The sequence below is a fragment of the Giraffa tippelskirchi genome, chromosome 1, assembly GCF_054371585.1.
Source record: "Giraffa tippelskirchi isolate mGirTip1 chromosome 1, T2T-mGirTip1v1.2.pri, whole genome shotgun sequence".
Classification (NCBI taxonomy): Eukaryota; Metazoa; Chordata; class Mammalia; order Artiodactyla; family Giraffidae; genus Giraffa; species Giraffa tippelskirchi.
The window spans coordinates 155447501-155474394 of record NC_137275.1 but is presented as its reverse complement, the minus strand read 5'-3'; the positions used below and the strand labels follow the sequence as shown (position 1 = coordinate 155474394).

The 26894-nt window shown below is 36.5% G+C and overlaps 1 protein-coding gene and 1 long non-coding RNA gene across 18 annotated transcripts in view; one reads left to right on the top strand and one right to left on the bottom strand.

Moving 5' to 3' along the window:
* The window catches only part of PTPRD (protein tyrosine phosphatase receptor type D), a 1686434-nt gene that overhangs the window by 187035 nt on the left and 1472505 nt on the right, over positions 1 to 26894 (bottom strand). For 12 of the 17 annotated variants that reach the window (XM_081500246.1, XM_081500327.1, XM_081500294.1 and 9 more), the window contains 5 exons: positions 26144 to 26413; positions 22806 to 23387; positions 8926 to 9059; positions 4307 to 4451; positions 628 to 933 (listed from right to left, as the gene is read on the bottom strand). In XM_081500246.1, the coding sequence (XP_081356372.1) occupies positions 628 to 933; positions 4307 to 4451; positions 8926 to 9059; positions 22806 to 23387; positions 26144 to 26413 (1437 nt within the window). The remainder of the gene's footprint in view (positions 1 to 627; positions 934 to 4306; positions 4452 to 8925; positions 9060 to 22805; positions 23388 to 26143; positions 26414 to 26894) is intronic. The other 5 variants (XM_081500377.1, XM_081500370.1, XM_081500399.1 and 2 more) reach the window with 1 other exon arrangement.
* The window catches only part of LOC145510167 (uncharacterized), a 2949-nt gene continuing 2298 nt past the window's right edge, over positions 26244 to 26894 (top strand). The window contains exon 1 of the long non-coding RNA XR_014056848.1: positions 26244 to 26337. This is a non-coding gene — a long non-coding RNA (uncharacterized LOC145510167). The remainder of the gene's footprint in view (positions 26338 to 26894) is intronic.

The following is a 26894-nucleotide window of genomic DNA, read 5'->3' as shown; positions in this document are numbered from 1 at the left end:
GTAAAAAATGTACAAAAGCCAAGGAAGATGCTTTGAGGTTCAAAGCATTAAAGCACAAAGAAGTATAGCATTGAAATAATAACAAAAACTGGTTGTTGATTGCTGTGTGTGTTTTTTAGGTTTCTTTTTTGGCAGAATAAAAAGATTCTTGATTATATGGATTTTCTTCTTTTTTTTTCTCATATCAAAGGTATTCCATACAACAGATGCCAAAAACTGAATGTCGAGCATCACTGTCTCTGAAATGTTCAAGACAAAAAGGCAACAAGAAGATAAGAAGGCGCTTTTGAAAAGTTACCATCAAAATGTAAAAGAAGAGACTACAAAAAGCCAAGAAAAACGCAGAAGACATTAGATGGAGGTACAGAGAAGGGCCTGGATTGCAAGGTCACAGGAGCAAACTGTTCTTTAAAAAGGAAGCAAATGACTGTGTTGAGATAAAAAATTAAAAAAAAAAAAATTCCCAGGCCGTAGCAAAGATAGGTCTTTAGCAAAAATTGCTGAAGTTACAGTAACACTGGGTAAAAAAAGATGAGCAGAGAAAACACATTACTGTTAGCCTATCAAAAGACAGCAGAGCAAGATCGTGGTAGAAGGGTGCAAACTGATGGAGCAGAGGCAACATACCATCTTCATCGGTTCGAATCAACACGGACAAGCTCTCAGGGCCAGGGCCGACATCGGTGTGGGCTGTCACAGTGATCCGGTATTCAGTCCATTTTTCCAGCTGTTCCAAAAGGTATTTGGTAGTGTCCGAAGGGATTCCCAAAATCTCGTGAGGTTTGTCATCTTCTCCATCCACTGCAGTATACTTGATGGAGTATTCAGTAATAATGCCATTCTGTTTGTCCACTGGTGGAGGTTGCCAACTTACCAAAATACTAGTGGAACTTGGACTGGTGCAACTAATGTCTTGAGGAGGAGCTGACGGCTCTTATTTTGGTAGTGAGTTAAAGGAGGGTTTGAGTGAAAGGACAGGAGTGGTTGGAAAAAAAAAATGATAAAACAAAAGAAAAGGCGAAAATAAATAGACGAACAAGAAGGGCAACAAAATGAAAATAAGACTTTGAAACTTAAAATTTTAAAGATAAATTTATGAACCTTGGCTTAGTAATATGAGTAAACCAAAAAATGAATAAATGACCAAAAATAATTGTTAAATAATGGGTGGGGGGAATATGTGAAAATGAAATCTTAAGATAACAGAGCCTCAAATAAAATTACCTACCTGCAATTTAAATTCTTCTTCTAAAACAATCCCTCAGTATTCCCCAGCCCTATTTTACAGACTATCGAACTTCATAAAAAGCTGCAAACAGTACAAGATTTGTTACATGAGAGTCTGATGATTTTTCAGAGATGTCATTTCAAGCTTTGGCTACTGAACTGTGTTCTGATTCATATACAGTATTCATTTGCAAAAAGGTTCTCCAGTGTGAAATGGGCAATAACTGTTAGATGCCCTTCTGCCAATTAAAATTTTAAAAAGAGAAATAAATAAAAGCCCAACAAACATAAGAAGGTTCCCTCTGACTATCTGAAAATCAGCCTTCTGACCAGTTCTAATGAGAAGTGTTAGCCTAATACTGATCATAGCCCATATACAGTGAGCATGCAGATCGATCTAGGATGAAAATGCAGTCCAAGGTTTACCTACCCGAGGGTAAATGTCAGGCTGGCTGATTCTGACTGTAACTTGTACTTACCCTATGTCAGCTTCCAGCTTTTTAAAAAAATTATAACTCTTCTTGGGACATCATTGCTAGTGAAGAATTAGATCCCACCAGCAAATTTTGGTAAAATCAATAAAAATCATCTATCCCTTACAAAATGTCAATAACACAGCCATTAAAAAGAACTGTTCAAAAAAATCCTGAGAACCATCTAGGAAAGATATGACTTATCTTCCACTTTGTATGTAGCTCTTTTCATTTTGTACATAACTATTCATATAAAGTAGAATTTACATGAGAGTTAAAAGATAAACTTTCTTAATGCCCATTCTAATATAAACTAGTCACCTTCTGAGTAATTATTTTGCATCAAATAAATCAAACATATCATTATTTGAAAAAAAGCAAGAAAGAACAATGTGACTACTATTATAAGTTATTTTTCAAGTTAGTAATATAAATTCATAAAGAAGCACAAAGAATTTGGATAAGATATATGTAAATATGTATGCATATATATAAGACAATATATATGATTGAAGAGTAAAACATTTCTATTTTTTTTTTGTATTTGAACATGCAGTTTGAGTAGTTCTTTACATTCTGTGAACCTTAATAATATGTAGTGTCAGGTATATCTGATTATATAGACGATTATCAGTCTTTCTTAATTTACATGCCTTGTGTTCTTCATTATAGGCAATCAAAATGAAAAGATCTTTGTACAGACAAAAAGAAAATTATCATGAAACAGCCTTGTAAATCTGGTATAAGATTTGCAAAATCACAAGAACATCATTTTTATTGATTCTGACTATAGGTTCTTATATCTCAAATTATGAAACTATTTCATATGCACTATCATTCATAATAAATTGAGTTGTTCATGTAACAGCAAAGACTCATTTATAATTCTTTTTAAAAAACTGATTTGGTTTCACTGCATTCCTACCTTCAGACCTCCTATTCTGCGAGAGTATATGCAACACCACTTGAAATTCTAATAAAATAAAGAGTAGATAAGCTTTTAACGTGGTTGTAAAAAGTCCATTCTGTCTCTTTGTATGTAAGTGTCTATATATGTATATGCTGTGCTGTGCTTAGTCTCTCAGTAGTGTCCCACTCTTTGTGACCTCAGGGATTGTAGCCCGCCAGGCTCCTTTGTCCATGGACTTCTCCAGGCAAGAATACTGGAGTGGGTTGCCATGCCCTCCTCCAGGGGTTCTTCCCAACCCAGGGATCAAACCCAAGTCTTCTGCAATGCAGGGGGATTCTTTATCATTTGAGCCACCAGGGAAGCATGTATGTATACATAGGAGTATATATGCAAAAAACTCAAGTTTGTAAAAAACATGCAAAATATAATATTAAAGCGTGTCACCTTTCTGTTAATTAAATGTCTGATTTTAAGAGTTATCTTCTGCAATATTACTTATTAGCCTGCCTGGAACTCAAAGGAGACATACAATATTGCACTGATTTAAATGTTTGAGTTTTAGAAGAAAGGGAATGTTATAGGAATAAGCTATAATCATTAAGGGATTAAGCAACGGAATACTAATGGTTTTCATATGAATAATCATGTGTTGAGGAAAACTATGAAAATTTTATCATCAAAAACTGAAAGATTTATCTATAGAAAATGAAATTCTAGAAGACTTGCTTATATGAAAGGAAACTCATTTTCTAAAAAGTTGTAAATGTCATGTTTTCTGATAGGTCTAAAAATTAGGTCACTAGAACATCCTTTTTATGAAATTCCATATATTAATTTTATACATATCTATGTCACTATATCACAAATCACATACAAAATATTTTTAAAATCTAAGGAAACTCCAAAATACTGTTTAAGAAAAATGGTTGTTTAATAAATTATAGAAACTTATTAATAAAGAGCAAACAGTAGTATTATACAAGGAACCAGACTTTCCATCCAAAACAACCTGCAGTATAATACGTTATACAGAAAAGTCCTCCCTAGACACAATAAACTCTGTTGTGATAAACAGAACTATGCTTTAGAGTAATAGTCCCCAAATGAAAAGAAACCTGAGGAAACAAAATACAACTTAGGATTGCCAATTTACTTGTGATTATTCCATTGTTCCTAAATTTGTCCAAATACAGATTTTCTCTGAATGTTTCAAATTTTCATATGAACTACTTGCAAAGTTAACAACAAACTAGGAACAAACATGTGACATGAAGACTTGGACATTAGCAAAGTTAAAATCTGTGTTCTTAAAAAAGGTGAAAGTTTGGTCTTTTGCTATCTTTGCTAAGCCCTCCTCTGATTATTTTGCAGTGTTCTCAACTTGAATTTTGCTTTACACCTTTATAATTCATTAACTGGGGCTTGATCCAATGCTTTTACCCATTTTTCTCAAGGAGGTTTCCTAACTTCTCTAAATGACTTTCAATTCCAGAAGTGAGAGAATGGGATCTGTCATTTGGACCCAGTCTGAAAACCAAGGTCTTGATACTCTAATCTCTAAAACTGGACACTTGTTGGTATAGAGACTACCAACTATTAAAAGAATATGAATTAGCAAGTCTGTTGGTGAGGATAAAAGCTGGAAACATTTCCTAGTGAAAAAAAGGGCAGAAAATAAGCAAAGAGAGACACCTACTTGACTGCATGGTTCTGGCTGATATTTCAGCTGTGGAGGCACCCAAGCCTTGGGGAGAGCGTGCCGCCAGACGGAAGTAGTACAAGCTGTTTGGTCTCAGCCCTTGCAGCCTGTAAGATGTCCCTGGCTCAATGGTGATCCGTTGCTGTGGATATGTAACAAGGGAATTTGATCATCTTCATTAAGATCTGTGCATATATTTTTATCACACTGCCCAGAACATTGGATTTCTGTCATCAGGGTTATAATGTTATCAAAATATCACAAACAGAATCAACAGTGAGTATCAAGGACTCTATTAAGTTCCCTTAGTAGAAATCACATGATGAAGATTGCTGTTTTTTTAGTTGCTAAACTGTGTCCAAGCCTCTGAGACCCCATGGACTGTAGCCAAGAAGGCTCCTCTGTCCATGGGATTTCCCAGGCAAGAGTAGTGGAGTGGTAAGTTTCTACAAGTAAGACAACTAGCAAAAAGGAATTCAAGGATCTATTTAATGATGACACAGTGTTTCAAATACATCGGCTAAGGGGCAGTGAGAGGCCACCACCCATGAAGGCATTTACACTTTAAGGCATGTGTGTGGTTTTGACATTGCCCACAATAGAAACTGACACTCATTCCTGAACAGTGGCTATGCCCAACAGTCCATTTGAAGATATGTCTAGCTCATTTCCCATGACAGTCTGAAACCCAAGTATGGGCAAAGGAATTATGGCCAGAAGTAACATAACAATGGAAACCGGCATACAGTTTACATGATGTTGTTATAAAAGAGATCTGAAATTGCCAAGGTCGGCAGGAATAAAAAATCAGATGTTAGTTACCGAAGAAAGCTGGATAATGTATATGAAACCATATCATTACTCCAGGTTGATTCCCAATTAATTTTTTAAGTTATTTTTAATTGGAGGATAATTGCTTTACAATATTGTGTTGGTTTCTGCCTTACATCAACATGAATCAGCCATAGGTATGATGTATGTCCTCTCCCTCTTGAACCTCCCTCCGTCCTCCCACCGCATCCCACTTCTCTAGGTTGTCACAGAGCACCAGATTTGAGCTCCCTGCATCATAGGGCCTACAAGTAGGAAAGAGAAACCACAAACTCTTCTAAAACCTGACATCATAAAGGGCTTCTGAAATAAGATTTTTTTTTAAATTAAATGTTGTAACACTTATTTTCATGCTTGAAATCTGCCTTTGCCATTTTAGCAAAAATATAGCTATCTATGGGTAATCAATCTCAGATTGAACATGAGTCCGTGGCAAACCTTAAAAAACATACTAATATGTAATCTTGTAATGGCATCAATAATCTTACAAGGCTTTTTATTAAACAGTGTTTGGCATTCACAAAAACCAGAAATCAGTGAAGGGGAATTCAAATATAAAACTAGAGAAAACATCCTTAGGGTGTTCTGGCTTGCAAATAAAAAAGATTTCACAAATTTTAGACTTAACAAATAACAAGAAAAAAAAGGAATTTCCTAAATAAACATTTATAAAGCAGAGTAGGGATGCCAACAGTCAAGTATTCATACCATTGCCAAAAGACCACCTCTCTCATAACTGTTTTTATTTTTAATTGGGTATGCAGGTCAGGAAGCAACAGTTAGAACTGGACATGGAACAACAGACTGGTTCCAAATAGGAAAAGGAGTACGTCAAGGCTGTATATTGTCACCCTGCTAATTTAACTTATATGCAGAGTACATCATGAGAAACGCTGGAGGAAGCACAAGCTGGAATCAAGATTGCCGGGAGAAATATCAATAACCTCAGATATGCAGATGACACAACCCTATGGCAGAAAGTGAAGAAGAACTAAAGAGCCTCTTGATGAAAGTGAAAGAGGAGAGTGAAAAAGTTGGCTTAAAGCTCAACATTCAGAAAACTAAGATCATGGCATCTGGTCCCATCACTTCATGTGAAATAGATGGGGAAACAGTGGAAACAGTGGCTGACTTTATTTTTTTGGGCTCCAAAATCACTGCAGATGGTGACTGCAGCCATGAAATTAAAAGACGCTTACTCCTTGGAAGGAAAGTTATGACCAACCTAGACAGCATATTAAAAAGCTGAGACATTACTTTGCCAACAAAGGTCCGCATAGTCAAGGCTATGGTTTTTCCTGTAGTCATGTATGGATGTGAGAATTGGACTGTGAAGAAAGCTGAACACCGAAGAATTGATGCTTTTGAACTGTGGTGTTGGAGAAGACTCTTGAGAGTCCCTTGGAGTGCAAGGAGATCCAACCAGTCCATCCTAAAGGAGATCAGTCCTGGGTGTTCATTGGAAGGACTGATGTTGAAGCTGAAACTCCAATACTTTGGCCAACTCATGCAGAGTTGACTCACTGGAAAAGACCCTGATGCTGGGAAGGACTGGGGGCAGGAGGAGAAGGGGGCAACAGAGAATGAGATGGCTGGATGGTATCACTGATTCGATGGACATGAGTTTGGGTAAACTCTGGGAGTTGGTGATGGACAGGGAGGCCTAGTGTGCTGAGATTCATGGGGTCGCAGATTTGGACACAACTGAGCGACTGAACTGAAAACTAGAGGAAAGATGTCTTTGTATCTATGTAATAATCTAAATATTCTTATTGAAATACAAACACAACTTATCAGACACTCTAGGTTACAGTTATTTTTGTTTTTCCTTTTAGCTTATATCACTATATACTAGGAACAGCAAAAAAATTGAAAAATCCAATAGGCCAACATATAGGTGAGTGAAGTCTAGCCAAGGCTTTCTAACACGCTGACTACAATATCATAAGCCAAAGCTTCAAAGTTTTGGGCTTTCTTTTACTTATTTGTAAATTGGGTGGCTGGAGGAAATATTCTATATTTGAAAAGATCCTGATGCTGTGAAAGATTGAGGGCAGGAGGAGAAGGGGACGACAGAGGATAAGATGGTTGGATGGCATCACCGACTCAATGGACATGGGTTTGGGTAGACTCTGGCAGTTGGTGATGGACAGGGAGGCCTGGCGTGCTGCGGTTCATGGGGTCACAAAGAGTTTGACACGACTGAGCGACTGAACTGAACTGAACTGAAGGATTTTAAATAATTTAATGCTAATTTATGTTATACTAAAAACTTTTATAACATGAGTACTTATTTCAACGCTTTAGTTCTAGAATTTAGTTATTAATTGGAATTGGCTTTGTTAGCTACACCGAAAAGCACTGCTCTTAGAACCTGCTCACTTCAGAGATGTAATAAAACAGGTTTATTAACATTAACTTAGTATAGCATGATGAGCTACAAGTTAATTGGTAATAGTTCACTGAGTTTGTGAGTCTTTTTAAAAAGTACTCTTTGTTAGAAATCAGGGCTGTTTTGCTTTGTGAAGTTGGCTTTTTTTAAGACAAAGAACGCTAAAAGATATAATAAAATGGCTTGGTAAATTGAGTTTTCACATATAGTTTGATAAACTTTTTTGTTCTGATGTTCCCTAATGAGTTTCACGATAACAAATTATATATTATTACCATATATTCCCATTCTGAAAATATTAGATGTATCTTAATAGTAATTTATAGAATCTGTTCCAGTGTATCATGGAGTCAAGAGAACAGATTCTAGAAATTTTCTAGTATGAGGCTTTGGGCGAATACTTCAACTTTTTTCTGTGTATCCATTTTGTTAATATGTGAAACAGATTAATAATAGAGGCTGACACAAAGCACTACTGTTGGATTGAATTAATATATGTGAAACCCTTATTATAGTACCTGTAAATGTATGTTATTCTGATTTTTATTTCTCTTTTTAGTAACTATTAACAATTTCTAGCCTTCTATACTTTATCTGCATAACAGAATCAAATTATATGTGTGTGCATATGTATATGTGTGTGTGTGTGTGTGTGTGTGTGCCAAGTTGATCTGCATCTGATTGTTTGCGATCCTATGGACTGTAGCCCTCCAGGCTCCTCTGTCTATGGGGATTCTCTAGTAGAGAATTCTGGAGTGGGTTGCCATGGCTTCCTCCAGAAGATCTTCCTGACCTAGGGATTGGACCCACATCTCTTGTGTCTCCTGCATTGGCAGGTGGGTTCTTTACCACTACTACCACCTGGGAAGCCTATAGGTATTGATATGGATATAGATACAAATAGACATAGATATAGATATATACACACTCATATCAAACAATCAATGGCATACAAATGAACATTTGCTCTGGGGCATCTTTCTCTGAAACCAGTTGGGACAAATTCATCTACCCAAAGCCTTGGAGCTCACTTAGTCAAGTGTTAACTGTGACTTAAGTACTTTCATGCAGAAGACAAAGAAAGGAAACCTCAAAATCTCAAGGAGTATATTCTTTTACAACCCAGTACTTCCGTAAGTATCTTGGAAACTCGAATTAAAAAAAAAAAAATCCACTAGAGACAATAGCTGTTTTTTTGTCTCTTCTGTCCTACCCCTATCACGTCTCCAAACACTCTTTTTTTTTTGGTCAATTTTCTCTTTTTATGAATAAATCTTTTCCACCAAGGTCCTCAGTAGATATATGAACTTTTAATGGAACTTGGGCAAGTACACAGAATGAAAGCAGTGTCTCGATGCCATGAATGGTGACAAGGTGAGAAGCACAGTCCTACCTCCTCTCCATGCTCCCCATCTTTGTAGACCAGTTCATAGTTGGCAATGGTGTCTGAACGTGGAGGCGTCCAAGAGAGCAAAATACTTGTTTCGGATTCAGGTTCTGCCTTGAAATTTAGTGGCTGCCCTGGGACTAAAAACAGGAAAGCAAAGGGTTAAGCTCACCATCACCAGAAATAATCAGAAATTCTTGCATTAATTGTTTAACCTTCCAGGTTCACATGTATTAGTTTAGTGGAGAGCAAGGTTTCTTACATTGTCCCAATTAACCTATGACTACAAAGTCCACTTTTTCTCCTTTAAGGGATAAGGACAATGTTATGAATACTGTCCTTGTCCTTGAGTGGTTTATACGTAAGATGTGGAATTAGCAAATGTAAATATATCAGTTTCTGAATTCAACTTTGGAAGGATAATATTTATTATAATATTGTTATAAGCAATAAATGTGATGATATTGTTGTAAGCAATAAACATGATTTATATAAAGCACTTGGAATGAATATTGCCTAAATCACATCCAATGTTAAATACATAAAAAGCTATTGCTATTTTACAACTGAGGAGGAACTTATTTTTTAGTACTATAGTTTACTTTCAAAACAATTTCCAATTAGGTTTATAAAATCTCACCTTCACTCCATTAGCAAAATCTATAGGCAAGCATAATCATTAGTATTTTTTTTGTTACCAATCCGTTTTTAAACAGATGTAAAATAAAGAGAATTTAAAAACCTAACACTAACAATTCTTTCTAAACTCTAAATGAGTTTATATGAGTTAATACACTAGACCCAATATAAATTTAGTACTGTCCCAAGTGAGAAAAGAGCTAAATTACTACACAAGTTAAAAAGTGTATAGACTACGCTTATAATCACAAATATATGAATTTAATATAGGTTTCCATGGTGGCTCAGACAGTAAAGAATCTGCTAGCAATGCAGGAGACCAGGGTTCGATCCCTGGGTTGAGCTGTTCGCCTGGAGAAGAGAATGGCAACCCACTTCAGTACTCTTGCCTGGAGAACTCTATGGACATAGGAGCGTGGTAAGCTACAGTCCACGGGATCCCAAAGAATTGGACATGACTGAGCGACTAACACTTTCACTTTTGTAGAAATTTAATAGAGGTCATCTATAATTTGTACTTTGGTCATGTAATCCATGCAGTAGACAATTTGGAACAGCTATATATCAGATGAAATCAAGAATTGGATCTAGTTGAAAACACCTTACCCAAATGTTGAATTAGAATAAATTTTACTAACATCAACCTCCTAGTTAGCACCTAATCCCATGAGGTCCTCTACCCATTATATACAAGGCTAATGCACTTCAGAGCATCAGTGGCACAATTACCCTCACTTACGTTGTTCTTGTCCAGGGCCTACTCTGGCTTGTGCCCATGTCTTGATGGCCATTACATATTTTAATCATTATCCTGATATTATGGTATGTTTCAAAGTGCCATACCTGAATATATGTCCTTATGCCCACAAGTTCACATGAGAATTGTGTGTATATTCAAATAAAAAAAGACAAGAAAAATACTCCACACCAGAGGGCAAAAGAACACCTCAAGTATTTTTGGCAAATGAGCATAAGCATTCAAAAATATGTACAAACAACGTAACTTGTAGCTGATGTATAACATCAATTTCTTAAACAATAATTAAAGCATCATTATCAGAAAGAAAGTCGTTGGAAATATAAAATGTAAGGCTTCCTTTTCTTTCTGTAGTCATCTCTGCAGTATGACTAAAAAACCTTTTATGCCTTTTGTTTGAAAAAGAGATTCAAGTTTAAAAGGACCTACAATGGTTTCTGGGATCCCTAATTATCATTTCATTGCTCGTCTGGTCTGTTAACCTGAGTGTGTGTGTGAGAACAAGTGCACATACTCATGTCTGGACTGATGTGTAAGGGCCACCAACCATCAGTGCTTCATATTCTAATTAATCTTCTTTTCTCCCCTGTTGTACCACAGGCTTTGAGATACTCATTAATTTGATGCCTCCAGGAATGTACTTTCTGAACTGGTTATCTATTTTTTTTAAACTACCTGCCCAATAGGTGACCTAACACAATCATTCACACTGAGAGGTGAGGGGTAGAGACAAAGAAGATAGGAGATCGAGAGCAAAAGAAGGCAGAACAGAGGGAAATAAGAAAGCAATCAGGCAAATAGCAAATCAAAGAGAAAATGCATTATTTTTAAAAAGAAAATACCAATATCACAGGCAGGAGCAACCATGGAAGCCAAGAATGATCAGACAGATGGGGGAATGATGTTTGAATTCTAATATTCAGACGATGAAAGGTTTTCTCAACCTAAAAATACACACGCCTATGCATATGTATGCAGTCACTTCTTTTTCTCTAGTTTTATTCCAACTTTCACAAGTCTGGGAAAGAACACCTTGTGATAACTTCTGACACAATCCAAACCGAATAAAGTACTGTCAAGAATTAACAACATAGACAGTATTGAAAGGCTGCTCTCAGGATAATAAATGCTGGTTATATATTTCCTCCCTGCTAATGCTAATAATAAATTGAGTGACAGTGACTGAAAACATTGTGGGAATCTAATTAACTTTTTCTTACTTAAACTGTTTACTTTTTTGCTTTTAATCTGTCTCAAACAAATTCCTGGTAGGTCCTGATGTTTCATCCTTTTTTAGTGCCACACACTTCCTTTAATACCCTAATTCTGTTTGGTTCTATTCAAAGCCCTCTCTTTCTAAATAATGAAATAGCTACATCAAAGTCTCAGAGGGTGTAAATGTTCATTTTATCCTTGCACAAAGTAAGTAGTGATCACGCAGCTGGATAGTGAGACTTTTTAAATAATACAATGAGGTTGTCCTCCTCTGCTTTCACCATCTTCTTTTGAAGTGGGCTGGCAGATAATTTACTAAATTGTAAACTTGTAGTAGAAACACCGGTGCCTAGAAATGCCAGGCAGATGAGGAGGCCATATGGACCCAGGGTCACGGGAGAGTGCCTGGGCCACTAGAAGGAGTCAGTGATGCTCTGGGCCAGTAGACTGCTGCCTTGTGGAATGTGGGTTCAGTCTTGCCCAAGCTTCTGATTTTTCAACAGAAGTTGATAATGAATCTTCTTGGTAAAATCTTTCAACTTCTGTATAATCTTAAATAAACTGAAACAGTTGAAATGAAATGAAAACACTGTATTGGGCAAAAGATGTCTACAGACAAAATCTAGCATATGGACCAAGGCTTAAAGATCTTTTTGTTATATCAGACTCTGTGCCCATATGCGTCTTAAGGGTGACACTACTCAGACTTTCTTGGGAATTAGGAAAGTGAAAGTCACGCAGTCCTGTCTGACTCTTTGCAAACCTATGGACTGTAGCCTTCCAAGCTCCTCCCTCTATGGAATTCTCTAGGCAAGAATACTGGAGTGGGGTGCCATGCCCTCCTCCAGGGGATCTTCCCGACCCAGGGATTGAACACAGGTCTCCTGCATTGCACACAGACTCTTTACCGTTGGAGCCACCAGGGAAGCCCAAGAATACTGGAGTGGGTAGCCTATACTTTCTCTAGGGGATTTTCCCAACTCAGGAATCGAACCCAGGTCTCCTGCACTGCAGGCGGATTCTTTACTGTCTGAGCCACCAGGGAACTGTGGGTTCACCTAAAGATATTGCTTCCTCAGTATCATTTAGTCAGTGCTGAAACAACCACAATGAAGCTGAGGCTTCAAAGAAAAAAAAAGCTTTGATATTAATGTATTTATTTATATATTCCCGAAACAAATTAGTCCTAATGATCATAATATATGTTTAGAAGGAAACACTTTAGTGGACTCCCAACTGTCATATTTATTTTGTCTGTGCCACTTGGAGACACAGGGGAAATTTCTCATCTGTCAGAATTTTACACCAAATACAATGCTGCAAAGGCTCTATTAACATTTATATTTGTCTTCTTCCATACCTCTTCTCCCTCTTTCTCGCCTTCCCTTACTGTCTCCCTCCCTCTCCCCTTTTCCCTCTCGATAGATAGCTCTCTCTCTCTCTCTCTCTATATATATATATATATCTGTATATATATATTTAATACTCTCACAATGTTTACACCTCAAACTTACTGACATTCTTTTATCTCACTTACTTCATGTTAGACTATGTATATTTAATTTTTATTCTATTAAGAGCTTTCCTGTTTTGTACCATTTCTCTCACTAATGAACCTAAGATTCATTTTATGGGAAAATCTAAGATTCTGGAAAACGTATGGAAGAAGAAGAACAACAACAAAAACAAAACTCACCCAGAAATGTAAGTGCAGTAACTGTGACCAGAAACCAAAAAAATTTACATATGGAAAGAGAAAAGGAATGTAGAAATATAAGTTTTTCTTTAAAATTATATTTAAGAAATCCTTATATTTGGTGAAGTGGTGTTGTTATATCCTTCTTCGTGATTGCTTACTTAATGTTCACAAAGAAATATAAATATGAGTTATCAATTCCCTAAAATAAGATTATATAACCCATTGAGAAATGTAAAATATTTGTGTAGTAATACAATTATGCTCCATACAAATATCTGAAGGCAACTCAAAAAGAATGGAGAATGAATAATAAGTGAAAAGAAAATCTGCATGACATCTAACTCTAATAATTAGAAGAAATCAAACTTCAGTAGATTTTAGAAGAGAAACAGGTTAGCACACATATAAGCTGGCTAGAAAACAATTTTACCTCACCATAGTATAAATATGAAATGTACCAAAGAGACCAAAAAAAAAAAACCACCAAAATCAAACACCTTATTGTTAAAATAGCTAGTGCTCTAATAAGGTACATATTTTAAAATGTGAGTATTTAGCATATTGACAAATGGTAACAACAATAATAAAAACAACAGCCAGAATTATAGTGGTAGTAAAACAAAACCAAATTCAAACAAGGAGTCTGATTTGTAAGTGCAACAGATATATTTCTGACAAAAGTAGTACTTAATACACAAGCACCTGCATAAATCTTGCTCTCAGCTGTCATTAAACATCAATAAGAAAAAGTTAAATTTTATTACAGTTGTATTTACAGCCATAGTTCCTTTACTCACTGCTGAACAACCTAGAAAAAGCATTTAAATAGGGTTCAAAATATTTGTTATTGGAAATCTGTCTTTCTAATTTGCCTATATTGACTTGTTGATATACATTTAATAGTAATGAAAAGATTTAAAAATTCTGGAAATCTAAAGCACAATGTCTCTAAAATATCATAGTTCTAAAACAATTTTGCTTCTTCAAAATGTTTAATGTTTGGTGCCACTCATTAATATTTACTTAGTGAATGTATATAATTATTTTCCTTTCAAAGACCTATACTATTAAAATCTGCACATAAAAATCAGTACTTTCTCCAAGAATCTATTGAATGCATAGAAGAATCAGAGGTCAGATGTGTTTGCTAAAGAAAGTTCAGAAAAAAGACACGCATTAGCATTTAACAGCTTTAGGATTGTCCCATTAGCATGAACAACATTCAGTGCACAGGTTTAAGATGTTAATTTATTACATTTCTTTAGAAGAGCTTTGGAGAAGGCAATGGCACCCCACTCCAGTACTCTTGCCTGGAAAATCCCATGGACGGAGAAGCCTGGTAGGCTGCAGTCCATGGGGTCACTAAGAGTCGGATATGACTGAGCGACTTCACTTTCACTTTTCCCTTTCATGCACTGGAGAAGGAAATGGCAACCCACTCCAGTATTCTTGCCTGGAGAATCCTAGGGATGGCGGAGCCTGGTGAGCTGCCGTCTATGGGTTCGCACAGAGTTGGACACGACTGAAGCGACTTAGCAGCAGCAGCAGCAGCAGCAGCAGAGCTTTATTTGTACTTCTTTTGTAAAATATAGTTACCTTACATTCTTATATAATTACATACATGAGAAAATTATAACAGACATGTTTTCCGAAAGTGTTTTTCCGTAACAGAGATGTTTTTTTCTAACGCAAATACTTCCCCTGTCAATGACCATATGGTCCACGTATTTCCAAGGTGAACTAGTCGCAAGTAATTATAATGCCAGAAGTTAAAGCTATGGAAACTCCGGATGATTAATCCATACATTTAGAAAATAATCATTTTAACCAAAATGTTTTATATTTAAAATCATTTAAAGTTTATGTGATAGTTTCATCTGCACTAATATTCATAATTAAGGGAATATATTACTGACTATAAATAGATACCCAAGAAAAAGATTCGCAAAAAGGCAAAGTGGTTGTCTGAGGAAACTTACAAATAGCTGAGAAAAGAAGAGAAGTGAAAGTCGACTGAGAAAAAGAAAGATATACCCATCTGAATTCAGAGTTTGAAAGAAGAGCAAGGAGAGATAAGAAAGCCTTCCTAAGTGAACAATGCAAAGAGAAGAAAACAATAGAATTGAAAAAGACAAGAGAACTTTTCAAGAAAATTAGAGATACCAAGGGAACATTTCATGCAAAATGAGCACAAAATAAAGGAAAGAAACGGTATGATCTTAACAGAAGAAGAAGATATTAAGAGGAGGTGGCAAGAATTCACAGAAAAACTAAACAAAAAAGATCTTAATGACCTGGATAACCACGATGATGTGATCATACACCTAGAGCCAGACATACTGGAGTGTGAAGTAAAATGGGCCATACAAAGCATCACTACAAACAAAGCTAGTGGTGGTGATGGGAATCCATCTTTAGGATTTCAAATCCTAAAAGATGATGTTGGGAAAGTGCTGTACTTAAAATGCTAGCAAATCTGGAAGACTCCACAGTGGCCACAGGACTGGAAAAAGTCAGTTTTCATTCCAATCCCAAGGAAAGACAATGCCAAAGAATGTTCACACTACCACACTATTGCACTCATTTCACAGGCTAGCAAAGTAATGCTCAAAATCCTCCAAGCGAGGCTTCAACAGTACATGAACTGAGAACTTCCAGATGTTCAAGATGGATTTAGAAAGGCAAAGAAAACAGAGGTCAAGTTGCTAACATCCATTGGATCATAGAAAAAGCAACAGAATTCCAGCAAAAACCATCTGCTTCTACTTCATTGATACACTGAAGCCTTTGACTTTGTGAATCAAAACAAACTGTGGAAAATTCTTAAAGAGATGGGAATACCAGACCACTTTACCTGCCTCCTAAGAAACCTGCATATAGGCCAAAAAGCAATAGCTAGAACCAGACATGGAACAAGGAACTGGTCCAAATTGGGAAAGGAGTACGTCAAGGTCGTATATTGTCATCCTGCTTATTTAACTTATATGCAGAGTACATCATGCAAAATGCTGGGCGGGATGAAGCACAAGCTGGAATCAAGATTGCTGGGAGAAAAATCAACTACCTCAGATTTGCAATGATACCACCCTGATGGCAGAAAGCAAAGAGGAACTAAAGAGCCACTTGATGAAAGTGGAGAGTAAAAAAGCTGTCTTAAAACTCAACATTCAAAAAACTAAGATGATGGCATCTGGTCCCATCACTTCATGGCCAAATAGAGGGGGAAACAATGGAAACAGTGACAGATTTTATTTTCTTGGGCTCGAAAATCACTGTAGACAGTGACTAGAGCATAAAATTAAAATATGCTTGCTCTTTGGAAGAAAAGCTATGATAAACCTGGACAGCTTATTAAAAAGCAGAGACATTACTTTGCCAACAAAGGTCCGTTAGTTACAGTCAAAGGTATGGTTTTGACAGCAGTCATGTACAGATGTGAGAGTTGGCTATAAAGAAGGCTGAGCATGGAATAACTGATGCTTTTGAACTGTGGTGTTGGAGAAGACTCTTGAGAGTCCCCTGGACTAAAAGGAGGTCAAACCAGTCAATCCTAAAGGAAATCAACCCAGAATATTCATTGGAAAGACAATGCTGAAGTTGAAGCTCCAATAGTTTGGCCACCTGATGCAAAGAGCTGACTCATAAAAGACCCTGAGGCTGGGCAAGACTGAAGGCAGGAGGAGATGGGGATGACAGAGGATGAGATGGTTGGATGGAATCACCGACTCAATGGACATGAGTATGAGCAAGCTCTGGGAGATGGTGAAGAACAGGGAAGTCTGGTGTGCTGCAGTCCATGGGGTCGCAAAGAGTCGGACACAACTAAGTGACTAAACAACAGCAATAAATGGATATTTTGATTGTCTATATTATTAGAAGTTATGAATTTACACCAACTCCATTTATATCAATATGTATGACAGTAATCTTAGAAAAAATCAAAAGCAATAATGTCTCCCTTAAACTCACTTTATTTCTAAATACCGTTTCTGCAGAGTCTGATTTTGAACAAAAAACAGGAATATTATTGTCAGGGAATTAAAGGAAACAAAATGAATGTACCTTTCAGATTAAGTAGATATACAATATATAGCTCTCTGTATATAAAATTAAAATATATTTGAGAAGTTCATATAGATATATTACTGACCCGTGAATTTTTGTAGGTTCGGAAAAGATAAAATATTAGTGAGAATAATCATAAACTTAAATTTTATATAACCTAAAAGAATATTTCATAATGGTTTTATGTTTTGCCGAGCAGTGGTTCCATGAATTAGCTAATCAAGAGCATCTCAGCATTAATTATATCAGAACTAACATCATTGTATTTGGCAGGTGTCCACTAACATCAAATGACCTTTGTTAATTAAGTCTGGAGAACAGATCAAATCATTGTGCCATTTTGGAAGGTTTTCTTAGCCTATTGATCTTGGCAGGCACAAGTCATCATGTCATTATATATCTTCTCAATCAATGGGTATTAAAATTACAACTATTATGGAAGGTTCCTGGAAATATTTTAATGTAAAAAAAAAAAGTTAAATAGAAATTGAGAACAGCTATTCTAATGCATCTGTGACCCATTCATCTAGATTTTCTTTTAGGTACAGAGTCCCTGGATCACATTAACTCAATTGCTCCTGTCACAATATTACCTTCACTGAGTAATGATTTATGTTACATTATGTCCCCTGGTAATACAGAAAATCAAAATATGGTCTATTGAAACATCAGTTCTATATCTTACATTAAATTGTGACTGAAAGCATTACCGTCTGCCATTCCATGTTCTTAAGATAAGGATACTCATGATTCTCAAAGATTCTTATGTTTTGGTTGAATTTAGTTTCAGAAACTGTTTGGTTTCTTAGCTAAATCCTCCTGTCGTAAGAAAAAAAATATGAAACACTTTGATATTCATGCTAAAATTTGTAGTTAGAAAATTAAGAGCCAGATTTAGTGATCAAGTAAAATAACCTTCTATTAAAAAGGTATTCTTTCTATTTCTTTTAGATAAGCATATTTTTTTCCTATCTAAATGGTTTAGTGTACCTCTGTACTGGGATAATCGAATAGCTACTGCAAGTATTTCAGAAGTAAATCATACTTAATTCTTGGATACAATACTTGAAACCCTATATTTCTTGCCTCTGTTCAAAAACCTAGTAGGAACCAAAAAAATAAGACATTTGTAAATTATTACTTTAAAAGAAAATGGTGCTGCAAAGGAAACAAAAAAGAAACAAAAAGACAACCCACCAATTGGTATTAGGATAAGGGATAAGGAACTAGTCTCTAAAATTGACAAATATTTCATGATGCTTAAGAGTATCAAAACAACCCACTCAAAATGGGCAGAAGACCTAAATACACATTTCTTCAAAGAAGAATACAGATGGCCAACAGGCACATGAAAAGATGTTCCATGTTGCTAATTATTAGAGAAATGCAAGTCAGAACCACAATGAGATATCACCTCATAGCAGCCAGAATGGCTATCATGAAAAAATCCACAAACAATAAATGCCGGGGAAGGTGTGGAGAAAAGAGAACCCTCCCACTCTGTTGGTAGAATACACACTGGTACAGCAGTGGTATGGAGTTTTCTTAAAAAATTAAAAACAGAGCTGCCATATGACCCTGCAATCCCACGCCTGAGCCTATATCTGGAGAAAAACAAGATCTGAAAAGATATATGTACACCAGTGTTCATCGTAGCACTGTTTACAATACCCAAGACATGGAAGCAACCTAAAAGTCCATTGACAGAGGAATGGACAAAGAGACATGGTACATATATACAATGGAATATAACCAGCCAATAAAAAGAATGAAATAATTCCATGCGTAGCAACATGCAGGAACCTAGAGAAGGTCCTACTACGTGAAGTAAGTGAGACAGAGAAGGAGAAATATCATAAGACGTCCCTTTTATGTGGAACCTAAAAAGAAATAATGCAAATGAACTGACAAAACAGAAATAGACTCACAGAGTTGGAGAACAAGCCTATGGCTGACAGGGGTAAGGAAGCAGGGGAGGGACAGTTAGGGAGTTTGGGATGGACATGGACACACTGCTATATTTAAAATGGATAACCAACAAGGACACACTGCATAGCACATGAAACTGCTCAATGGTATGTGGAAGCCTGGATGGGAGGGGAGTTTGGGGGAGAATGGATACATGTATACATATGGCTGAGTTCCTTCACTGCTCACCTAAAACTATCACAACATTGTTTCTCAATCAGCTATATCCCAATACAAATAAAAATTTTGAAAAGTAACAGAAAAGATAATGGTGCTTAAAGGAATCTAGAGTGTCCAATTAATAACCTATGATCCAAAGGAAGTTCCTGAATCTTTTTACCTTTACTGATCCTCAATTTACTTGAGATAATTTCACATCTATCTAAATGAGTTGGAAGAATTAATACACCCAGAAGCAGACTGCCCAGCATGTCAGCATGTTAGTTATGATGATGATGATGATTATATATAACTCAAGTTATGAAATATTTCTGTCCATTATCTAATTGATAGTCTTGTTACGGGTTGAAGCCGCTAAGTCACTTCAGTCGTGTCTGACTCTGTGCAACCCCATAGATGGCAGCCCACCAGGCTCCTCTGTCCCTGGGATTCTCTAGGCAAGAATACTGGAGTGGGTTGCCATTTCCTTCTCCAGTGCATGCATGGGAATTCATAGGTTGAATTCCTAACACCAAGAACCTTATTAAGTGACCTGACTTGGAAATAAAATTACTGCACATATAATCAGTCATTACATTAGATGTAATTAGTCATTATCAGGATTAGATGGTCTCATTAGGTTGGGCCTTAATCCATTATGACTATATCTTATCAAAAAGGGAAATTTTGACGGAGAGACATGCATCCAGGGAGAAGGCCATGAACAATGTAGGCAGAGACCACAGTGATGCTTCTCCAAGCTGAGCAACAGCCAAGATTACCAGTAAACCACCAAAAGCTAGGAGGGAGCCCCAGGGCCTCCCTCACATCTCTCAGAGGGAACCAAGCCTGCTGACAGTTGGTTCCCAAACTTCTAGTCACTACAACAAAAGATGATCCATTTTTGTTGTTTTAGCCACCCAGGAAGTGGCATTTTATACAGCAGCTTTAGGAAAATTAAAAAAAACAAAACAAAACAAAACAACTACTACCCCTAAACTCTATAAGAGGGTTATTGCTTTAGATGAGAAAACTGAAGTCCAGAGAGATGAAGTAACTTGTCAAAGGTTATAGAGCTAAAAATGGGACTTATGGAGTCAAACCTTGGTTACACTAAGATCAGTTTCTTACAGTATAAAAGCTGAAATATCTAAAGACCTAGAACTGGAGTATAGGTATATACTCTTCCTATATAAATTTCTTATATCTTTAATGGTTATTTAACTGCTGCTGCTGCTGCTAAGTCGCTTCAGTCGTGTCTGACTCTGTGTGACCCCATAGACGGCAGCCCACCAGGTGCCCCCGTCCCTGGGATTCTCCAGGCAAGAACACTGGAATGGGTTGCCATGTTCTTCTGCAGTGCATGAAAGTGAAAAGTGAAAGTGAAGTCGCTCAGTCATGTCCAACTCTTCGCGACCCCATGGACTGCAGCCTACCAGGCTCCTCCGTCTATGGGATTTTCCAGGCAAGAGTACTGGAGTGGGTGCCATTGCCTTCTCCGATTTAACTGCTAGAATAGTATAATAAAAAATAATCTCAACAGTTGACTATTTTCAGTCAAGAAAAAGAATGAGATTTACTGATTTCTACATTTTTCAGTGAGAAACTTATGAAAAACTTAGTCTGTAATACTTTCATGCATATTAACAGAACAAACACAGAAGAATGGAAAAAAGCCAAATCGAGACGATATATGGATGATTTTTAGTATAATTATGATAAAACACTTCTACAGTTATCTTTTTGATATTTAAGTGATAGATCCATGAACAAACCAATAAGAACCAAATAACAGTATGAAAATAAAGGTAGGAGAGCTATAAACATACTAGATTTCTAGTAGCCAAGGCAAACGTTCTCAGCCACAAGATTCAGAAAGTCCACAACATAAAAACAAGTCAGTGGTTAAACATAAATTTTTCGAGTTTTAACAGCTGAGAAAATGTATTAATTCATTCTCAGGATTACCCATGAGCTATGACTACAGATTATAGACACGATCTCCAATTATATGGTTCATATGTGGATTCTCAGAACAAACTAATGGCATGCCGCCAAGACAATCACAGAGTAACGCAGGTTTGAAAGCATCAGTCATTCAGTCATGTCCAACTCTTTGCGATCCCATGGATTGTAGCTCATCAGGCTCCTCTGTCCATGGGGTTCGCCAGGCAAGAGTACTGGAGTGGGTTTCCATTTCCTTCTCCAGGGGATCTTCCTGACTAAGGGACTGAACCTGGGTCTCCTGCATTGCAGGCAGATTCTTTACCATCTGAGCCACCAGGAAGCCCCAATACAAGTTTAAGAGGCTCCAATACAATAAATAGTCTCATGAACAGCTCTCAGATATTTAAGAATAAACTTAAAAAGAAAGCCACTATGGTTTATTCCTGTGTATGTGTGTGCATGCTCAGTCATGTCCAACCATTTGGACTGTAGCCCACCAGGCTCTTCTGTCCTTGGGATTTCCCAGGCAAAACTCATCCCATGACAAACTGATCAATTTGAATCTAAGACCACGGAAATCTGATATCCTCTTATAAAAATAAAACTATTAGAAGGGTCAAGTTTTTCTTCATGAAATCATTGGTGTCTGCTCTAATATCCAGTAAAATGGGTGAATAAGGCCCCAAAGTTTGATCTCAGATATTGGTAACTGTCTTTACCCGTGAGCCCATATAAAGAAAAAAAAAAATCAAAAAACATTAACAACAACATTCATTTTTAAGCAAGCTGCTTCCCGGCAAATATAAGCCATTTAAATAGCCAAGGCCTCCTGACAAATGGTTTTGGTTTTAACTTTATCTTGAATTATCCACTCCTCCACAGATTAAATAAATTTTGGAACTATCCTTTCAGCGGTGCTAATATAAAGAAGCACATTTCTTCTATTCTCTAAATGCTGCATGGTGGATGCATTCATCCATCTCCTGCAGAAAGTCTTCAAGTCATTTGGATACACAAAGAAAGGATGCTATATATAGGGGTAGGAGAGTAAGTGTTACAGACTGTTAGGTATAAGCTATAAAGATATATTGCACAACATGTGGAATTAGCCAATATTTTATGATAACCATAAATGGAGCATTACCTTTGAAAATTGTGAATCACTATATGGTACACTTGAAACCTATGTAATATTGTACAGCAACCATATTCAATTAAAAAAAGATGTTAAATACATTCTCTTCTCAAAGGACTGTATTAATTATAGTCTTTCAGTGTTCATGCCTGTTCCTTTTCACATGTCTTAACTCCTTACTTAGAAACTCTAAATCTCAAAAACTAAAACTTCTACTATCTTTGTTCTTTGTTTGTGCCCCTTCCATTTCTTAGCACCAACTCTTCTCCTCTACCCTGCTCCCCATTCAGAACCAGACCTACCTCCTGTCTGAGTAATGACTTGAATGTCACTTGAAAGAGGACCATCTCCAATTGAGGTAAAAGCCAGAACTTTGACAGAATACGTTTTCTGGGGCACTAAGTTGCCTATAGTAGTGATTTGGCTGTCAGCTACATTGTGTTTCATCCAGTTATTGACATGCTGAGTGGGATCCATTGTATAATAAACTCTGTATCCTTGAATCTGTCCATTTGGCTCTTCAGGCTCCTTCCACTGTACCAAAATGGTGGTTGAACTCAACATCCGTGCCTGGACATCCCGCGGGGCGCTGGACGGTGCTTGCTCTGAGGTCTGCGTCAGCACAGGCTCACTGGGAGGCCCCCGCCCAATGTTATTGACAGCAACAACCCTGAATTCATAATCCGAGTAGGGGCTTAGTCCAGCGACACTGTAGCGGGTCGTTGCCACTCCATCAATTTCTTTGTAAGGTTCCTCAGAATTTTTAGGTTTATGCTGAATGATGTAGTAAGAGACAGGCTCAGGGTTCCCAGAGTCCCATGTCAGTGTGATGCTTGTAGCTGTGCTCTCAGTCACGACAGGAGTTCCTGGAGGTTTGGGTAAGGCTTGAGGGAGAAAAAAAGACCATGAACACCCATCATCTTTAAGAAATCACAAGATTCCATAACTCTAGTATTAGAATCATGGGATTATGTATCTAGCGAAGATTTAATCAGATGAAATCATAGCAAAGTACAGTTTTCTAAGTGGTCAGGATGTACAGTAAGACATGCATAGGTGACAAACCCCAGTTGACTAGAAGTGTATTATATAGCACTGCATTTTTGGGCTGATAACGAAATCCACCACTTATTATCTATGAGATACTGGATATATTGCTTAATTTCAGTTTGCTTTAGCTTTCTCATGTGAAAAATAGGAAAAATTGTATTATTCGAATTGTACAGTTGGGTAACTGTATTTCATGAGTTTGTGGTGAAGATTAATGAGCTAATCCAGTAATGATCTTAGAATGTATCTGGCACTCTGAGGAAACAGTGGTTCTAATTATTACAATTATTATAACCAAAAGCTTGGCCAATGAGACTCTTGCTTTGAAAAAATAACACAACTAAATACTAATAAACATTGAAGTGAGAAAAATTTTAAATATAATTAAATGTTATTCAATTGCTGTAAGAGTATTCATTTTGTTTTCAAGAAGTAAGACATAGACAACAGTATTATAATTTTTTAAATTAATTATCTAACCAATAATTTTAAGGTAACAAAGAATAATAATTTCAAATTAATCAATTTCAAATTCATGCTTTTTTACTTAATATTCAAAATGTGCTGAAGGAACTAAATTAAAGCCTATCCATAAATCACTTTTTAAAATAATTTATTGTCATAATATGTATTCTATATTCAATATCAGTAATATATTACAGCTACATGAAAAACATTTCAATTAAATCCATATTTTAGAAATCTTGTTCTTTTTTTAGAAGAAAAGCACAACTCAAAATGCTACTAACTAAGAATAAAAGCCATCTACACTGGTGGCCTCCTATTCAAGCACTTCACCGGGACAGTGATTCAGAAAGGTAGTAGTATTAGGGAAGAAAGGAGAATTTCACAAGCTGATTTTTTAGAGAAAACTCAGAAAGTAACATTCCTATAAACAGCTCTTTAGTACTCTTCCTTCCTTTTCAACTTAGAGACATAAAATACAACACTCCTTACAATGGTAACTCTTCAAGAATAACAAACTTGTAACTTGTAACTTGTACACCGTTACGCCAACAATACCTAGAACACTATCTAGACCTGAGTAGGTTTTTAACAAGCATTGTGAAATGACTACCTGAATAAATGAGTCCTTTCTCTCTTTAAGGTGCTTTTAGTTTCGATTCACTTTTTGCCGTAAAGTTTCACCCTCACGTTTTATTATTTATGTTGGAGGTGGAGGGGGTAGGGAAGTAGCAAGAGTCAGGAAAACAAAGATAAGAAATTGAACAAGATATTAGTTTAATGTGACTCCTGCTTTTGCATTCTTGAAGGTCTTTAGTAAATCTTCAAATATTTAAAGCTGACATGGTTAGTATGGGAAAGGTGATTCAATATTTGCATACGACTCTAAGAACCATGGAATGATAATATTTGGCCAAGGGATTTTATGGAAAATAATAATAAAAAGACATTTGTTTAAATATTCTGGTCTGGCATTTTGCAAGAAAGTGGATAGTCTGAATTTTCCCTAGATGCTTTTCTGTATTCTTGAAGCAAGTAAAAATATTGCTAATTAAAGGTGTGTGTTTACTGATATTTAACAGATACTCTCCGTTTCACTAAGTGACGCTGATTATACAGTATAGGTTTTGTGTCTGTAAAAGTATGCTTAGTATGGTAATTATATGTAATGAAACATTACTATTAATATTTTAAATGATAAAATATTGAAAATGGTGTGTACCTTGTTCTTATGTCACATTATTGATTTTATATGGTATATAGTAAGTATATATATTTGGTCAAAGGTATGACACTGATTACAATATGTGTTGTCCATTTTTTTTTAGGATCACAATTCCTAGAAGGGAAAGATAATTTGTGTTCATTTTGCAATAGTTCCAGACATTTGCAGGAATCTAAAGTTACTCTCATACTGACTCATTTTGGGAAAGTTTTCTAAAATTCTATAAATACTGCGTAAAAACAGCTGGTTCCCTCGCATATTCATTTCCCCTCCTTTGATTCAAAAGTAACCAAGGCATATAATTCTTTGGTTATAGCCAGTACCTTTATTTCAAGAAAAAAAAAATTGTTGAGTCCTTCACCTACAAAAGGTGAGAGATGAAGCTAAAACAGAATATAATCACACTTGCAGTCTGCATTTTGATGGCAGGGTCTATCAAAAATTTAAAGCATCTATTATCAGATCATGTTGATTTCAACTCTATTTTTTTTGTCTTTGTCTTCTGGGATTTTGAGCATTTATTAACACTTACTTGGATTTTTCTGTCATGTACCTCTTCTCGAGGTTCTGGATGAATATAAAACCCGTACAGATCATCCCGACCATTACAGCTGGGCGTGTTGAGCATTCCTCCTCCTGCCCTGTTAGTGCCTGAGCCTGGCTACCACTTAAATATTTTGATAATTATCATGACTTAGGTTGTCAATACTTTTAAGAGAGAATCTGCCTACCTAGATATGTGTATCTAACGTGATACCACAAATAAGATTGGACTATGATATGTGAAACACTGCCCAATGAACTGATTCATTTTAGGATTCCAAGAACAGACTTTGTAGAGGCATTAGTCAGCTGATGGGAGGGTACGTAGATCCTCCAAGCATGAACTACTGAGCATACCTTTGACAGTGATCTGTGCTATTGCTTCAATGACACCCAGTGTCGACATAGCAACACAGGTGTAATTTGCTGACTGTCTTACATCATTCAGTTCTAGAACATTTCTTCCTATTGGCATATCATCTTCAGGTGTCAGATCTTCTGCTCCCAACATCCACTTCACATAAGGCATTGGTGACCCCACAGCCACACAGGTGATATTAACACTTCCACCTGGCATGATCTCATGATTAGTGGGTGGGATAGAGAATCTTGGTGGGACACGGCGAACTGGAACAAAACACAAAGGAAGATGATAAAATATACAAGGCAAGAAAAAGCAGCCTGATTCAACACATGACATGCACTGTACAGACATATATTGAAACATACTGTGGATTTTCCAAAAACAAAACATGTAAAATTGTGGATAATACACACCATACAAGTATGGTATGTGTATACACAGAAAAAATTATTTTAGTCATTGATATCTTAGACACATTCATACAAAAGTTGATTCAGACCTACAAGGGCCCCACAAAAAGACTATCTACAAACTAACAATACACAAACATCATGCATAAGATAAACACAAAAACATATACATGCATGCATATAACAAGGATTCTATGCATGTGTGTATATGCAGGTAGGTGGGCTGGAAGGTCATCAGTAGGTTTACGTTGAGTATTAAAACCAACTTCAGTGCTGTGCTCTTCCAGGTGATGTGAATGCATGTGTGGGACCACACTGTCACATCCCAGTTCTG